The 18,112-nt window shown below is 43.7% G+C and overlaps 3 protein-coding genes across 3 annotated transcripts in view; 1 reads left to right on the top strand and 2 right to left on the bottom strand.

Annotated features, from left to right (window-relative positions):
- Window positions 1-660: 660 nt before the first annotated feature.
- LOC118796514 (ras-related protein Rab-13-like) lies at window positions 661-4,763 on the bottom strand. The gene is made up of 8 exons (XM_036555442.1): window positions 4,643-4,763; window positions 4,278-4,338; window positions 3,437-3,497; window positions 3,037-3,114; window positions 1,942-2,031; window positions 1,405-1,470; window positions 1,072-1,122; window positions 661-729 (listed from the first exon to the last, which is right to left on the bottom strand). The coding sequence occupies exons 1-8, from the start codon at window positions 4,761-4,763 to the stop codon at window positions 661-663; spliced, it is 597 nt and encodes a 198-aa protein (XP_036411335.1).
- Window positions 4,764-5,902: 1,139 nt separating this feature from the next.
- On the top strand, window positions 5,903-9,534 carry rps27.1 (ribosomal protein S27). The gene is made up of 4 exons (XM_036555443.1): window positions 5,903-5,969; window positions 6,783-6,891; window positions 8,229-8,339; window positions 9,424-9,534. The coding sequence occupies exons 1-4, from the start codon at window positions 5,964-5,966 to the stop codon at window positions 9,450-9,452; spliced, it is 255 nt and encodes an 84-aa protein (XP_036411336.1). The 5' UTR covers window positions 5,903-5,963; the 3' UTR covers window positions 9,453-9,534.
- A 3,643-nt stretch (window positions 9,535-13,177) lies between these two features.
- The window catches only part of LOC118769156 (small conductance calcium-activated potassium channel protein 2-like), a 29,004-nt gene continuing 24,069 nt past the window's right edge, over window positions 13,178-18,112 (bottom strand). Inside the window, exons 8-10 of the mRNA XM_036516180.1 lie at window positions 17,248-17,375; window positions 16,806-16,875; window positions 13,178-13,459 (exon numbers count right to left, since the gene is read on the bottom strand). Coding sequence (XP_036372073.1) covers window positions 13,178-13,459; window positions 16,806-16,875; window positions 17,248-17,375 — 480 coding nt within the window. The remainder of the gene's footprint in view (window positions 13,460-16,805; window positions 16,876-17,247; window positions 17,376-18,112) is intronic.

The following is an 18,112-nucleotide window of genomic DNA, read 5'->3' on the forward strand; positions in this document are numbered from 1 at the left end:
TGAGATAGCAAGATAGGAACTTTTTCAGTACAACAAGCCAAGGACCCCACCAGGACCCAGCTGATGATATCCTATCAAGAACCAAAGTTTAGTGTATTACAATATAAAAATTAGCTCCATCCATCTATCCCCCCTTCATTACAAAAGTAGTTTTTATATGGTGCCCTCACCCATTAGATTCTGCACATTATTGGCCAGGTCAACAGAAGTGGGTTGAGAAAATGTTTTTGAAGAAAAAAAAAAACAAAAAGATCATTAGGTGGTGGCATTAAAGGAGATGCAAAACCCTCCTAAAAAGTGTCAGTGAGATAGTTTTTTTTTTCTGCTTCATACATTGAACTGACATTTTTTGTCTTAAGCTGCCACTGGCACATCAGACCTTTTCATCATGTGGTCAGGTTATACTCTTCCCAGTCTAACTCTCCACAAGATTTGGCACCTATACTGGTAGTTTGTAACTTGTTGCTTCAGTCTGCTGTCTGTCTGCTCTCTTCAGTGAAGTGCTGTTGTGTTCTGTTCAGTATGAAAGAATCGCCCCTCTACAGCTACAGAACACTTTCCCAACTGTACAGTCATATCAAACAAAAAGGCTCTGTGCCTATACTTTCTACTTCATGTCCTTCTGTGGCTCACACCCTGACTGGATGGTCCCTCCTCAGCTCAGAGTAAGAGACACTTGGATGATTTCTGCCCGGCAGTTGTCAGCTTGACCTCGCAACCTGTGGGACTCTGTGAGACAAAATGACATTCTCAGGACAACGAATGACACGCTGGCACAACAGCGTCTGTGCAACAAAGAACTACCGAATGACCAACATTCCAGTTCAGAATCAACCAAACCATCTGAAAAAATAGGACAGTTTCACTGGATAAAAAATTCCTTTCCTCTCCAGCTTAGCTGATATGATGTAGTGTAAAATGCCAGCCTCTGTGCATCACTCAGGCAGGTGCTACACATTGGTGGTGGCCCTTTGCTCCCCTCAATGTAAAGTACTTTGAGACCGTTGAAAGGTACTGTATAAGTGCAATCCTTCATTATTATTACTGAATGGAAGAGAGATGATTCCTCACCGATTTTTTATTTGATTTCAACAGTATGTCTCCAGCAAAAGAGATAAAAGCCTGGAAAGAGAGAGAGAGAAGGACACAGAGAGAAGTCGTGTGTAATGTAAATGTACTGCATACCATGACCTAATCAGAGTTAAAAAAGCTCAACTTAAAGTCTCTGTGGTATTCAAACCTTGTGAAAATGACTGCCAAAATCAAGGACTGTATTGTCTTTCTATTTACAGGATTACTGACAATAGGAATGACATGAAATTCAAAATAGCATAGATGAAAGTAAAGTATCTTTTTAACTTGTATCGTGTCAACTTTATTTTCTTTCGACGTTGTCTTGCTCACCTCCTCCACATTGATGCTAGACTTTGCACTTGTCTCAAAGAATCGAATCCCATGATCCTTTGCCAGCTGTTTTGGACAACACGTCAACATTATTATTGCTAGCACTTGTGGTTGTCTCATTAACATTACCAGCAGTATCATAAAAAACTATGATCCTTTGGCATCTGCAAACACACATATCTGCCTTATTGCAACATACAGTCAAAAGTGGTTAATATTTGCACAGCTCATGACAGCACACTGAAGTTCAAATCTTACATCAAGAACTGAGCTTTGCTTAAATTCAAATAAGTGGAACATCATTATTCACTGAAATATGCTAGTATAAAAGGGGTTAAAAAAACCCTGAAAATTGCACGTAGCCATGGAAATAGACTGTTATTGGCTTTGGTTTCATTACATTACATTTATTCATTTAGCAGACGCTTTTATCCAAAGCAAAATCATGAAAGCATGATTACACCCATACAGCAATCAGACTAGGAGATGGAGAAGCACACTGATACACAAAAAGGTAGTCAGACAACCTTGGCCTACCTTCTCCCCTCTCTCCTTGGATACCTTCCTTTTGGCTTCGATGTCACACTTATTACCTAGCAACATCCGACTGACCCCTGCAGATGCATTCTGGGAGGACAGATAAGCCAGAGAGAGGTGTTATAGCACAGATAGATGGGTGTGTACCATTGAGGTTATTGAGGTTAAACTCTAAAATACATTTCCCTGGCCTAATCTTGAAGAATCCTCTGCAAGTTAGAGTAGACTTGAAAGTGAAAAAGAAGTTTGCTTCACTGCACCCAATCCTTGGAGTTCTTCTAAATCATTTTCCCGTAAATTGCTTGTCAGAATTTGAAGCTCTTGACATTTTTAATCAAATTAGTTTAAAAAGCATTGCAAGACAAATATGTAAGTTAAATTATTAACAGAAGAAGAAATGAATCAGTGAAGAAAGACAACAGCTCAGACAACTAATAGATCGACCATTGTCACTCACAATCACTTCTCCATCAGCTCATTATCTGCGTTTTCTTTACACTCCGTGATTGTGATCACATGACATGTTCTCCAAAATCGAACTTGTCGAGCAGCCCCAGGCTCTTCCTTGACAGTGGTAATAAACAGGGCAGTGCAGAGACCAATCACTCTATACGTCAGTTACGACGTGACTGTACTCCTGTACCATACAGAAGGGGAGTGCAGCAATATCACTGAACAGCCTTGAGCAGTGTTTCTCAATCCTGCTCCCGGAGGCCCCCTGTCCTGCGTATCTTCTATCTATCTTTGCTGCTTGATTAAATCGGGTGTGATCAGCTAACCAAAAGTGCCACTGACGAGTTCAGTGAGGTAGGTAGAGCACGAAAAGATAGAAAACGTGCGGAGCAGGGGGCCTCCAGGAGCAGGATTGAGAAACACTAGTCTAAAGTACACACAGTAAATTGCTCAGAATGTATGTATGATAAATACACACTGACACTATTCCTATCCCATGCTCTCGCAATTCCCGAACATTACTACCATATTTAACTCTCCTTCTTTGACTCCTTCGGTGGTCTCTTTTTTTATTTTAGAATCTCTGTTTCACTCTGTCATTCCTTTCTAACAGCTGTCTCTATCCTGCGCTTTTCCTCTTACCTCTTTGATGCTCTTCAGCCAGTTCTGAATGTTCTCAAAGGATTTCACATCTGTGATGTCATACACCAAGACTATGCCCTGACACGGGAGGCACAGAGAGAAGCACAAAACCGTTGAACCGTTGTTACACATCAAAGCATCACATCATATTTTAAAAATTGGTTTAAATTTTATTTATTTGCATATACCTTGTCCATGAGAATTTGTGAATCTTTCTTCTGACATGTTATTCATTTATACTAAAGGTTACTTCCTGAAACAAATTGCGAATTTCACCCAAGGGCATGAAAACAGTGGCTAATTCATCCTTATGGTTGCAAGCCCTCTTTCATTACTAATACATCACACTGCTGCTCCACTGTACGTGTATCTTACTGCTGAGAGGGATTGTGAGACTCACCATGGCCCCTCTATAGTAGGCAGTAGTGATAGTCTTGAACCTCTCCTGGCCTGCGGTGTCCCTATTAAAACACACACAGGTTACATTGCTTTCATCATGTGATGCTACTTTTGATTTATAATGATAATACAGCTTGTAATTAGCCACCTCCTTCATTAAATTCACATAATATAGATCCACAAGATCAGATCAGAACCCAAACTGAGTTAAAATGTGTGTCTTACTATTTACACACAGTCTGCATTCTATTTACACACTGTATACACAGACTTTATATGTGCTGCTGATATATTCGAATTCAAATATACAGCTTACAAAATAACACCAAAAACATTAGAATCTATTGATATTTACACTTACGTTTTACACAAATTTGTAAACAGCACAATACCAAAAATTTAAAGAAGTGTTACTGTACATATAACTCTACTCAAACTGACACACAGTACACTATGGACTTTAACTGTCCCAGACACTGTAAGACTTTATGACCACAGTGTTTATGACGTCAGTACTCCCTCTATTTACACATTGTGCAATATGACTCACTGTACATATCACATGCACATTCAAACACTCATTACTCCTGATACAAAATGTTCACATAGCCATTTACACAGAATACATCCTGATCTACACTTTACTAAGCTCTGAAGTCAGTGCAATCAGCTCAGTCAATGTACAGGGTATTTTCACCCCAGCTAAGAACTGCCTTGATTAAACCTATGTAAATACCCTTCCCCGTTCAGACAGTGTGCATAATTTTAAGAGAGGTGGAACACCTGCTGGACCGGGTACTACACGTAGACAATACTGATCCCAGGATACAGGGGACTCTCACCAGATTTGCAGTTTGACTTTCTTCCCTTCAACTTCTATTGTCTTCACCTTGAAGTCAATACCTAAAAACAGGTGATGGAGCAGGAGGGTGGGTGTGTCGAAAGGAAAGAAAATGTGAAGAAAAGCACACGCTTTGTGTCACAGTAGTGTCAACAGCAGCAGAGGAAAATATGGCCAAAGAAGCATGGTCGTGCCAGTTGCAGAAGAAACGAAATGGCATTGTTGTCAACACAATATTGAAATTCAATGCAACACAAAATTGCTACTAACGAAACTGCTAATAACGATAACCTCTGCAATTGCGGATACATCAATTAAAACAACATCAGTATTGGTTTTCAAACGATTTTCCCAGTAGATATTTACCGATGGTCGATATGAAAGTGGAGTTGAAGCTGTCCTCTGCGAAGCGAATGATAAGGCAGGTTTTGCCGACCCCACTGTCTCCGATTAACAGCAATTTATACAAGTAGTCGTAATTTGCCATGATTAGTAAAAGTTTCTCCCTCAGTACAAATGTACAGTATGCTGTCTATCTTTCCCGTTTTGCTCTCCTCCGTCGTGATTCTGTATCCCTAACTTTCTCTCAGTACATTCTTAGAAATTATCAGCATTTTTAAAAACTGCCAGCCACAATCTCCATCCGCAGCACGTTATCAGTTTTGCAGGGTTAAAACAAATAAAAGAGTAAAACATATGTCAATCAAATCCGCCTTGTTTTGATCTTCTTTTCGTAGATTTCAATGTCTTCCGCGCACAAACAGTGGAACAGCGTCACAGCGAAGTCCATATTCCACAATTAGTTTCCTTGTCTTTAATCATTACATATCTGCCACCCAGACCTTAAGCCACACCGGGGAAGCAAGGAGCTTAGGTTGGAGAGAAGGAGAGAGGGCACTGCAACAGGACATTACAGTACGTGTTTTGCGCTGACAGGGGGCGCTGTTGATAAGACTGCAAATGTGACATTTTCCCCTTAAGAACTCAAGTGATTATACGATTTCACACGTAGGCTACTGTGTAATATTCTTTTATTCGCTGGTGTACAATTCATTTCAGGTCGGATTAAAAGTTTGTTGTTTTTCAATGTTTCCCGCATTCTCCACAGTTGCCACCCATATTCACGCAGAAAAAAGGGCAGATGAAATTATGTGTAAATAATTGATATATTATTGACATCCTGATATGTCGCCAAGGAGCGCCAGCAAAACTAAGACGCTTTGGCAGTTAAGTCATAATGTCAGGTGTTGAGTCATAATTTGGCACTTCTTTGCAGACATCAAGATGTCAATAATATAATAGAGCAGTAAACCCAACAATAATTCCCCAATTTCACAAGTAGTTGGGATGCATTTGATGTTTCAAAGTTGACCATTGCAGTTCGAATGCAGTCTAAAAGTAGGAATAATCACCAGAAATGACATTTTTAGTTAGCGGGTTAGAAAGTATTATAACTGAAATAATTCACATTTTATATATGAGATAATTTGACGAGTTTTATTGCAATGACACGCTAGCCGGTACACTGCAAATGGCCTTACACATGTTTTGACCTTACAAGTATGTCCATTCATACGCTCACTCCTTTCACAGCAACTTCCTGCCCCTGCACTGGAACCCCGTTTATAAAGGCCCACTGCTTCCGGTTTTCCCTCCCTTTTCGGCAAACGGCTGTATACTCGCCAGGATGCCAGTAAGTGTTCACCCCTCAGTCGAAATGGCTTTATACCGTGAAAATGTTAATATAAGAGCAGAGATCTATATCGATCGGTGCGCGAGAAATTTGCCGACAGATCAACGTGGGTCTTGATAACACCATGCGTGGCAGCCATGAAAGCACAACATGTGCGACTCCGAGCGCATGTTGTGAGTGCGGGTTTGAGACAAGATGGCGGCGTGCATTCCACAAAGTACCAATACCGCGCGAATAGAACGTTCTCGAGTGAAGCGCACACATGGCAGTTTTTATTTGCTAGAGAGCAGATATGTATTTATTCGCCTGACACCTGGGTAGCTAGCCAGTTATTCTGTTCGCGTTGTCATTTGATAGTTTGTGATTGACTTCACCGCGTGACAAAGATGGCCAGCTCGATATCTTGCCAACATCAGTTCTCTAGCTGGGTGGCTCGATGGCTAACAGTCAAGTAGGTGTCCATTTAGCTAAAGTGTCGTCGTCATCATTAGTTTTTAATGTCGTAGCTAGCCAGACAGCTTGCTAAAGTGCAGATCCATCGATGTTTACACAACTTTAAGTTGAAGTTTAGTGGCATTGCCTTTTTGTATCCGCTAGGCCTTTTCTTGGCACCGTTTGCCATAGTGCAAGGCTTGAAGCTTTAGCTGATGGCTGTTGCAGTGTTGTCTTACTATGTGATGATGATCTACGTATGCAGTGGTTAGGTACCAAACCAAGAACACTCCATGTGCTAAATCTTAACGTCTTGCATAATAATCCTACAGCTAAAGTCATTGTTGGGTTCAGTAACGGCGCTTGTCTCCGACCTTGCAGCTCGCTAAGGACCTGTTGCACCCGTCCCCCGAGGAGGAGAAGAGGAGGCACAAGAAGAAGCGTCTGGTGCAGAGCCCCAACTCCTACTTCATGGACGTCAAATGCCCAGGTTCGTCTTCCTCCATAGCCCCTTCTCCCACTCCGCGGTGGTGGATATGCTGCAGTGCATGTACAGTGAGCGTAATTATAGATTGAATTGCAAACGTAGTGATTAAAAAGTCTAATATCGAGTGAGTTCTCTGAAACGGGTTGATTAAAGTGCTTCAGGCTTCATCAAAATTAAAATGTCACTATCCTCCAATAATTGCTCCTGCATTATTCAGTGACCCAATTGACTTTTGTAATTTGTGATAGATTCCAGCTGCTGCTTAGAAAGTTATGAATCATATTCAGGTGAATTAACTTCAAATTTGCAGCACTGTAGTAATGCTAATGACGCTTATGAAGGTTAAACAGTTTAATTCTGAAACGACTCTAGACTAATCGATTAGTCAGAGTCTGGGCCTGACCTGCCTCCTGTATGTGGCACCTTCTGTTCCTGCTTGAGATACCTGGAGGATCATCCTTTCCAGTTAATCTTATCAGGCTGTAAATAATGTTTATTCTGCAAATTGGACAACAGGTTGGGCATGATGATTAAGGATTTCCCAGTAAACAGGACAGCATCAGGCTTTTTGAATTTGTAGTGGTGCTTAATTTGTATCAAAACTGCACAACTCCAGACTCCTTAGAATGCAAAGCAGTGTTTCTGGATTAGGAGTGACAAGATTTAAAATAGAACAAGCTACTGTTGATTTCCCTTGTATTCTGTTAAATATTCTGTGGCTCCCAAGATCAAATACTGAAACAGTCAAGCCCCTCTTTTCCTCGCAACTTCTGTGTGAAACCCCAGTTCTCTCTAAATAATGAGTTGCTGCAAAGAGATCGGCATTCATTTGCAGTCTCCTACTCAGGCAGAAAATTCATAATGTTATAAATTAATTTACGCAGGGTTCTTAGGCTGTCCTTAATGTTCAGGAAGACAACATGAAAGACTCTAGCTCTGGAGTGCCTGTTTTCTTCAGAAAGCTGATGCAAGTCATCGATAAGTGATCCCTCAGCTGATTATTTGAATAGTCACATGCTTAGTCTCATCCCCAGTCTGCCTCATCTTGCACTGAGTTCCAACAGCCTGCTGGAACACAGTAGACTTTAAGTGGTAAAGCTGCCGTTAAGCACAGCCTTTGTCTCTTACTGGAGATAATCTGTGGCTGAATATTGTGTGTGCGTACGCCCCTTGGTTTTTGGGCTTGTTCCAATTGCTGCCGTTGTCAGAGTGCTGTGAGTGTTGCCCTGCGCGGCTTGTTTATGCAGCAGGCTGTGGGGATGGGAGCTTGAGCCACAATGGCGCCTGTATGTGGAACACCCCTGATAACCGCAGCCTGTTTGTGTCTCCCCCCCCCTCAGGATGCTACAAGATCACCACGGTGTTCAGCCACGCGCAGACGGTGGTGCTGTGTGTGGGCTGCTCCACAGTGCTTTGCCAGCCCACTGGTGGGAAGGCACGGCTAACAGAAGGTCAGTAGCCCTGCCGACCCCTGCGCTGGCAGTGGCGTGTGTGTGTGTGTGTGTGTGCGCGCGCGCACGTGTGTGTGTGTGTGTGTCTCATCAAACCTCACTCCCTGCTGTGTATGAGGAGGGACAGCTCCTCAGACTTCACTGCTCAGGGCTGATAAGAACAGCAGAATCGCTCTGCCTGACTCTGCTGCGACCACCACAGTCAGTGTGATTGTGTCTGAGGAGTTCATTCATGCAGTAAAAATCAATACCATCCGTAGATGTCTAGAGAGAGGGAGGAGTTTAGTGTTACTGCAGTTGAATTAAACTCTTAAAATTCAGAGGTCTCTGGGCCTGATTTGCCCCCAAGGGCAATGCTTTGGATGCTACCAGTCTAAATTTGAATCAGTTATATTGTTTCAGAGGTGTGCAAGGTTTTTGTATTAATGTACAGGAATTTCCTGTTATTTTTGAGCAAATATTCCAAGTATATGATGACAGTATTTGGTTTGATTAGAATTCTGGAATGCATTTTTATTTACTTTTGGCATGTTTGTGGTTACTCATATACTCTGCTGTGTCAGCTGGTCAGCTGACTGCATTGCTTGTAACGCTAGTGAGATCTATCTCTCCTACCTGTTTTGTTTATACTGCTGCCATAGCAACAACTCTAAATTTTGGGCTAGTGGTTTGCCCTGTGTGGTTCCCTAGCAACCACAACTTTGCTAATGAGGTTTTTCCTGTGCTGTTCATTTCCCCATTGCCACTTTGCTGTCTAATGACATAACCTGTGCAAATGGATAGTAAGGCGGATGTCGGCTGGCTTCACCTCTCAATCCCATTTCATTTGGAAATGAAACTTGCCTAAACTTTCTCTCCAGCCCTCTGGCTGTTGTGGACGTGTCTTGCGACTAGTTTCACCCCTGCGTTGAAAAGTTTAGTGTCAAAACCCTAGCTTCCCCAGTTGACATTCTGCTAAAACTCCTTATTTGTGTTCATTTAAAAGCTGCCCCCTACTGGAACGGTTTTCCTGTCGTTGTCCTAAGCATTGCGATATCTCATCCCTTCTCGTCACAGAGGCTTGACCATGTCTCATTCTCTGCAGGTTGTTCGTTCAGGAGAAAGCAGCACTAGCTGCCCTAATGGAGACGGAGGAGAGAGGTGGGGTTGGATCCACGGATTTCAGTGATGCCCCCCCACCCCCCCACCCCACGCCTACCGCGGCTCACCCGGAAAGCCGCACAAGGATCACCGCAACGCCTGCGCCGTCACGCTCGGCCGTCCGGACTGGGGACGGTGCCCGCGGAATAAGCCGGACTGACTGATCACTGCAACGCCGGCCTCCAACCCGGTCTCTCTCGAAAAAATAAAAATTGTTTTTTTCGTTAAAAGGGCGATGCTCTGCTTGTCCTTTCTTTGCCTGTTGTCTCTGCTCCATTAGCGCGAGTTCGGGCTGCTTCGGTCTCTCCCTTTTCCCACTTGACCTCTCCCGTGAAGCAGGGGATTATCCTGCATGTTGGCTAGCAGACGCTTTGATCAGTGGCGTAGATCCGTGTTTACAAAATTGCATCAGCTTTCCCATAGTCTTCATTTCCCCACTATTGCACACAGAAAAATTGACTCCAGTATCCAATTAATTTGAATGGGGGGGGGGGGGGGGGGGGGCAAACTGTGCTAACGCTATGTGGCGATTGCATGCGGAGGATTTAAATTGGAAACATTCTGCAAATTTAATGAAGCCTCAAGCCTGCAGTGGTTTTTAAAAAGTAGCCATATTCTTTAAAAGACATCAGGGGTAGTTCTTCGAGAAATGAAGTGTAGTATTTCTCTTAAGGGCCTTAGCCTTTTTTTTGTGCCTGTTAACTCGAAAGTTTCTTTGTGGCTCGAATGGGTTTCTCTTTTCCGAAAGGTTTAATTTCAAGCTCTGATTAGGTTTGCATATTCAATTACTGAAGGGCGAGTTTTGAGGAAAACTGCCCGTTTGCCCTTTCTGTCAGCAGCCCGGCATATCCCAGCTACCAGTGCTTGGGATGTTGTGAATATTGGGACCAAACTGCAGTGAGCAGATGCCCGATTTGTATACCGAGTCAGGAGCAGGCTATCGCACACTATGCATTTCGTGTTCTGAAAAATAAAAGCGTATGTTATTTGAATATTGGTAACACGTTTTTGTTGTCAATTATTCATGACTGAGTAATGTACTCAAGTGATTAGAGTTGGGTAAGCAGGATGGGCTGTCACACTCAGAGGTGATACAACCTGTCGGATGTCAGAGCTGGTTAAACTCCAAGAAACCAAGAGCTGTTGGTATGCTTTGCTTTATATTAGCAGACGCTCTTACCCAATGCAACATGTAGCTCAGTTTTTGCATTGCCCACTTACACAGCTGTCTGCTTACTGGGGAGATTTGGGATAAGTATATTTCCAAGGGCTACCACAGCAGTAACCCACCTTGGTGTAAAACTGGTTGTAAGTCAAGCCTCTCACCACTGTGGCACACTGCACCTCTACTGACCAAGGGCAAGGTGTAGGTGCCATGAAGATGTTGAAGGCTGGACTACATCTGTGTGCTGTTGCTGACCGTCAAGGGTGTTACCAGCCAGCGTTTCCTACCATGGCAATGTGTTACAGCCAGGTCAGCCATTGACTGGCCATCTCTTGGGAGACCCCAAATCACTGGGCCAAGATGGGAGATTTTTTTTTATCGTTTTCACATTGCCTGTTCCTCTGCATCAGAAACACCTGACTGGTTTAAAATGAAGCATTTCTCACACATATTCATGAAAAAAGAGCAATAACAATGAGATGTTATATAGATATATACTTTATTTCCCTCTGGTAAAATAAATTTACAAAATAATTTCAACCTTAAACTGTACCTCTCCTTGTTATGATTTAATATTCATCTTAAATATTAAATGTTTTGTTAAATGTCTTATTAGAATTGTCTTAAATTGAAAGAATAATACAGTATATTAGTAAATATCAACTATAACTGCTCAGTAATATTTAATGGTAAAAAATGGAGCAATACAAAGCTAGATTTCAGTATACAATACATACTCCAAGCAGGTGTCTTTCGGTTTTTCGGCCACAGGATGTCGCTACAGGACAGTTTTTAAAAAATGGTCAGACGCGATCAGAAGCAATATAGTCTGTCATATCCCAGCAGAACATGAATAAACCTTCGAGGAGGTCATCTTCGTTTCTTCGTTTCACTTCAGTTCGTCCTCTCAATTTTCACTCATTTTTCATTTTTCCTTTCATATTTTTGCAATTATTCTGGCTTCCGCTGCTGATCTTAATTAGTTCCCTCTCAGCCCGATGTTCCTTCCCGTTTTCGTGCAGGCGTTTAAAAAGGACTCAGCCTCTCAACCTCAGTTCCAGATTTTCTTTGATTCTTTGTCCCTCAAAAGCTTTTCAGAATACAGAAGATGACACGACCCCGCCTCCCTCACCCCCCACCCCCCACCACCCCGTCCCTCCCTCTTCCTCTGCTTCTCATTGTGGAGTCCATTGTAGTCACTGTAAGAGAGGGCACTTCGGTAGCATAACATTAAATCAGAAAGAGTGCGTGTCTCTGTGGTGTCTGACTTTTGTACATTCATGTAAACAGTGATTACATAAACGCCCGTGTGCATGTGCAGGTGCTATTCCATTTACAAAGCATAATCTGTGTGTACATGTCGTTTTCCCATGAGATTCGGTTTGCATGTCATAACATCCTGCGTGACCGGTGCGTGTGCAGTTTGCTCACGGCAGTTACACTTAGTTATGCGCCTTCTGTTCAATATTCAGCCACACAATGAGTCCGTGTTCCATATTCATTTGAAGTGTGCTAAAGACGCTTGTTGTGACTGATGCGGCCGCACTGCTCATCTGTCCTGTCGGTTTGCAGTACCATTATATAATGCCTGTATAATCCTATTTGTTAAAATTCTCCTTAAAGGGATGTTCATTGTCGGACAATTAGTAATTAGAAAAATGCATCAGTGGGATAAAAAAAGTAATTGTCGGTCATTCCTGATGGAGAGCGAGAGACATTTTCCTGTAATGGCTCAACTCCATTAAACTGTTCTGGACTCTTGTAATTATTTCTCTTTTCCTTCTCTCTCTTTAACTCCTCCCATCTCAATATCTGATTCACTTCTCTTCTTTCCATCCCTTTGTTTCTCTCTCTTACTCCTTAACCCTCCCTTCATCAGTCTTGTCCTTATTGTCTCCCGTACATTTGATTAGGTTCTCACTTTTATTTTCTTTCCCTTTCTTATGTATTTCTACCTTTTCGTGTTCTCACACCCCCACCCTTTAGTCAGGAAGTGAGGTTTAATGGTTCTCTGTCTCTCCCTCTAACACAATCTTTTCAGCTGGTAGGGTTGGTGCCACCTGCTCCTCCTCCACTAAATTGCATCAGAACTCGTATGGACACATCTGTCATACTGGGGCAATCGACAGAAGAGTAAACCCTCGTTCACAGAAAGGAAAGATAAACTTGAGCGGTTCCACCATTAACGTTCTCCCCCTCATGGTAACCCTATAATTAAATAAAGAGGATGGTGCTGAGAACAACAGCGGTGGAACAGTTCAGTTTCATGGAAAGCTTTCCCATCATGCAATGGTGGATACTGAGATGTGGATTGCCCCAGTATGACCAACTTCCATCCAAACACAGGGGCAGCATCTCCATTCTATTCACAAACAGTTCAGTGTTTTCCCCCTATCATTTTTGGCTTACCTCCTCCCTTATTTAGGCCAAGTGTCCGCCCCACTACCTCCCCTGGCTCTGCCTTCCCTGTAAGCAGAAGCTTGTATGTGGGTTTTCTCTTGAACCCCCGCCCCTCCCGGTCTCTCTTCCCCTCTCAGGAGCTGGAGGAGCTCGTATTGGGGCTGCAGTCCGCATCTCCCGCGGCCGCGCCCCTGGCCCCGCCCTCCCTCTCCGGCCCGCCCTGAGTGCCCCTCTCTCGCAGCAGGTGCAGGAGGGCGTTGTGCTGGGCAGTGAGGGTGGCGTTCAGGTGGGTGGGCAGGCTGCTGAAGCCGGTGGTCAGCTGCTCGACGCGGCGCTCCAGGCTCAGCATCTGGCGCTCCAGGTCCTCGCTGCGGTCGTTGATCTCCGACATGAGGTCGTACATGACGCTCTGCATCTGCGGGGGATCGACAGGAAGGGGGGGAGGGTGAGATATACAGGAGGAGGAAGGACACATCTCAGAGCAGTGGATTAGTGCTGAATCACAGATGCTATTCAATCAAGTGGCTTTATTGACATTGAACAGTTAGGGTAGTAAGTGAAGCTGTTACTACCCAATTTTCCAATAAACATTTGAGTAAACATTTCTGTGACTCATGTTGGGATAGCTATTAGTGACTGTCTGACATCTGCGCCTTCTAAAACAATGCTTCTCCTTTTCTTAAACATGCTTCTCATTCTGATGGATCTAACTTGCAACAGCTTTGACCACTGCTTCCTTTGACAGCTGCTTCTTAGCTAGCTATAATGATCTCTGCTCATAGCTAGCTATGCATCCTTGGCATCAAAGTTCAATGCTGTATTAAGTGACATCCTTAACTAGTCATTATAATCAGATTCCCCACAGTCATATAGCCACTGGATCACAGGCCATTCCTTTCTCTGTCTGCAGGGTCTGCGTATCATGAAAAGGTCATGTTGTCAGTGGAAACCAAGACGTTATTGATTGGTTGAGCACATGTTACGTGTTTTGCAGACGAATTTCAAATTTTCATAAATTTTCATTAACTCAGCGGACGGTATGTTTTGCAGCAGTAGCACCTCTAGCATGAGTTTAGCATGAATGAAGTCTTCGCTGTTGATGATATATGAAATGATAACATAGTGATATAGGAGAATAGGATCAGACGTAGAGGACAAGGTTTGAAAGCCATTATTTAACATGGGACATCTCAATTCAGCATGTTGTTTCATTAAAACTACTCAACCACACAGTACTGAATACTGACAGACATAGTTAACCGAGTGCGCACACCGTTCCATGGACAGTAAGTGGGCATGCGGGCGGACGTTAGCGGGTCTCTTCGATCTGTATGAATTCATCGGGCTCCAGAAAAGCAATTTCAGTCATTGCGTGGCGGTCCCACTCAATACAGGCCCAAGCGTTTTTGTTCAGCTGAGTCGACTTCGAGCGGCTTAATTACGTGCCTGTGTCAACGCGGCTCATCACCCTGTCCTGTCGCGTATCAGCTGTCACCGGTGTCCACCGAGCGTGAAGGAAACCGGTTCAGTATTTACCATTAAAAACATGCCTCACTGCACCTTCGCAAGGCAATCTCCAGCCACCCAAAATTACACAATGTGTCTCTGCCTCAATCCCACGAGTCCATATGTTCTCTGCAAGGCTTTTCAGAGAAACTGTGGTCGTGTTGAGTACGTGGAGCTAATTCCTAAAGGGCTAGAGAAAAAAATAATTCTAAAGGGAACAATCACTCACATTCATAAGCACACGCTCTTTGTACCCACTCTCTCGCTCTCTCTCTCTCTCTCTCCCTCTCTCCATCGCTGTGTCCTTTACTGTTGTCACACTTGCTCCGGTTGCTAGGTGACGCAAAGTCACGGAAACAAACAGGTCGGGTTGGAAACATGAATTCTGGGGCAGTTAAGGGGGGGAGGCCAAAGGTGTGTGTGTGCGCGTGTGTCATTGTGGACTGTCACGCGCTAGCATGCGTTCTCGAGTGTCGCGGTATGCGCGATCCACACTGGGGTCTGTCGAGTCGGTATTTGCACCGCCTGCACTCGGCCGCCCGCTGTGCTGCGTTCAAGGTGCACGGGGCGGGGTGTGTCATTCTCGCAGTTTCTGTGTGGGTTTGAGTGGCATAGTGGGCACTAATTAGAGTTGTGTCCGTTGTGTATGTACAGTGTTAGTGTGGGAGTGCAGTGTGCTGAGTGTCATATGCTCAGCATGCCGTTAAGGCTATACATAAAGTATCAGAGAGACAGAATATTTGATTATTAGAATATTAGAACCATAAGAGTGCTTTTTCGATTACAAAGATCAGTAACTGAATGCCTAATGATTAACAGAATAAGAGGAACATCCAAGCACCGTAGAGTCCTCCTCATCGATTTATGGAGGTGAGCCTGGGAGCCCTGCATAACAAAATGATTCATTGATATCATTAATGTTCCTGCCTGAAAATATGAGTGAATGCAGACCTCTTTTGCTGTGAGTCATTATTTACACAGAAGGAACAGGAGATTCATACAGCGCTCGGGGACAAAATAGAACAAAGTGAGAATCGATTATTCGAATATTCCATTCGTCATATCCGAACTGTCATAGGAGATTACAATGTTTGAATATCAGTTTATTCAAAATGCACATCCCTAGTTTGTACAATGTATTTGTGGGTGTACGTGCTGCAGCACCATCGTAGGTGTATACATAGTATTCTTTTGGCTGTATGTGAAGTGTTAGCACATGTGTGTGTTGTACGTTATGCCTTCAGTGCAGCTTTACAGAATATTAGAACCATAAATTTTATAAATATGTGTGTTCTTTCTCACCTTTACCGTGATAGGAATCCTGACCAAAGAGTCATTATTTTTTAATAAGCAAAAAAAAAGAGCTGAACTGAAATTCACTGGCATTACTAACCAACTTGACAGCATTCAGTCTCGTACAAACCTCAGAATCATCTCTTACTGGATTGAAAAACCTCGTTGTACAAGCTACAGACCACAGGCAGAGTGAAGCCATGTTGAAGGGATCACTGTCCGTTCCACTGAAATCTTACAAAGTAATAACATCCTTGTTTAACCTTTCCTGGACAGCCACTTGAACATGCTCTCAGGGCTCATACTGACATTGTGGAAATGCTGACTTGTTACGGGGAGTCTGAATTCAAAGATCCATTCTTTTACAATTAAATGGGAGAGGTTGTCTGTCCTTAAAACTGTTTATGCCCTCATTTGTATATAGATTACTTAACAGTATATCTTCAGTGTTAGTATGGGTATATTCAGTTCAATATTACAGGTGTATGTAGAACAAAGTTAAGGGTGTACTAGTGATAACAGGGGCGTATGAGGCACAGCATTAGGTGTGTAGGTGAGCGTAGGTGAAGAGTTACTATTGGCAGAGATGGACACCCCGGCTTCAGAAAGTAAAAGTCCTACCATGTATTTGTTCTAGCCATTCACAAAACAACGTGATTTCACTAATTAGCACCTCTGCCTGGCTGAAGAGCTGTGCTAATTAAATTCAGCTGGTGTAGTGCATGGGTGGAACAAATAGGTGGCAGGACTTTCACTTCCTGAAGCCGGGGTGTCCACCTCTGACTATTGGTGTATGCAGTTCAGAGTTATGTTACAAGTTTATGTAGAAGTGCATGTAGAAGTGTTAAAATGGGTGTACACACTGCAGTTGTAAGGGTGTAAGTGTTAGTGTGGGTGTAAAGTGCTATGGGTATATTTAGTGTTGTATTTAGTATTGATGCAGGGTGAGACCTGACCCTCACCTTTGAGAGATCCACTAGAGTGTTGGCTTGGTCAGTGAGCTTCCTCTGCTCCATCTTCACACTTCGCAGTCTGTGTAAATTACACAGCAATCAACCCCATACCCCATCCACATTACACAGGAATCAACCCCATACCCCATCCACATTATACAGGAATCAACCCTATACCCCATCCACATTATATAGGAATCAACCCCATACTCCTGTGGTAACCGTTTATATGTGGTATATGTGTGTAGCTGGTGACTGGAGTACAGTGTATGTGATATATGTGTACCTTAGGTGCATTTCGCCACAGGGTAAAGGTGAGATACTGTATATGTACAACAGGTGCATTGGGCTGTAGATTTTAGGTGACATAGGTGTACAATAGGTATGCTGAGGTGCACTTTATATGCGGTGTGTGTACAGCAGGTGCACTGGAGCACAGTGAGGGACTTACTGGTGAATGGCCTGCAGAAACTTGCGCTGGTGCTTGCGCACTCTGGCGTGGTCGATCTTCTTCATCAGCTTGGTGTGCTTGTAGATCAGCCAGGTCTCCCTCAGCACATTGGCCGCGGCGTTCTTTATCTGAGGACCGTCAAACCCGGCGGCGAGTCGTTAGCGCTTGGCTTAGCGTACTCCGTTTCATACTCAAGTGACTGTCGGCACGTCGTGAATCACATCCACGGTGGAACCCAGCCGCCCTCAAAACAGCTACCGTTGTAATCTTATTAGGTCAACAATCATCACTTAAAGCATAAGTATAATCATATGAAATATTACACCGTCACACCATCTCCCTCTTTCCCACATTATTGCTTTCTTTCTTCCCATGCTATGGTAATGCTGTTTGTAGTTGTTTAATATGTGTCAAATTGTCTACCTCTGGGACTGAGGTACTTCCCCTTCTATCAACAATAATGACAATAGCAGGATAATGAGGTACTGGGTCTCTCTCTCTTTCTCTCCCTCTCTGACTCTCTCTCTCTCCTTGAGGAACCCCCCCCCCCCCAACCCCCGCCCACAAACACACAGCCCCTCCCAAGAGAGGGAGAGATTAGAAGACCTCGATGGTGCGGGCAGAGAGAGGCACACAAAGATGAAGAGTCTCAGACCATCCAATGATGCAACATGGACCGTGTCTCTGTTGATGTGCGGGGGAGGACAGGGTTTTGGGGGGGTGGGGGGGGGGGGGTTGTATAATCATCCTGCTTCTGCAAGGCAAAGAGAGAGCTGGATGATATAGGTGTTTGGGCTGTTATTAAGATACGAGAGAGCACCTCTTGTGCCTGTCAACCGGGCGAGAGGGAGAAGGCTGGGGAGAA

Source organism: Megalops cyprinoides, chromosome 21 (genome assembly GCF_013368585.1).
Source record: "Megalops cyprinoides isolate fMegCyp1 chromosome 21, fMegCyp1.pri, whole genome shotgun sequence".
NCBI classification, from domain to species: domain Eukaryota; kingdom Metazoa; phylum Chordata; class Actinopteri; order Elopiformes; family Megalopidae; genus Megalops; species Megalops cyprinoides.

Coding starts and splice junctions, on each gene's coding strand:
- LOC118796514 (XM_036555442.1), bottom strand. CDS start 4,763: ATGGCAAATTACGACTACTTGTATAAATTGCTGTTAATCGGAGACAGT. Junction 4,339..4,642: donor CACTTTCATATCGACCATCG/GTAAATATCTAC, acceptor ACCTGTTTTTAG/GTATTGACTTCAAGGTGAAG. Junction 3,498..4,277: donor AAAGTCAAACTGCAAATCTG/GTGAGAGTCCCC, acceptor GTGTTTTAATAG/GGACACCGCAGGCCAGGAGA.
- rps27.1 (XM_036555443.1), top strand. Junction 6,892..8,228: donor CATGGACGTCAAATGCCCAG/GTTCGTCTTCCT, acceptor CCCCCCCCTCAG/GATGCTACAAGATCACCACG. Junction 8,340..9,423: donor GAAGGCACGGCTAACAGAAG/GTCAGTAGCCCT, acceptor CATTCTCTGCAG/GTTGTTCGTTCAGGAGAAAG.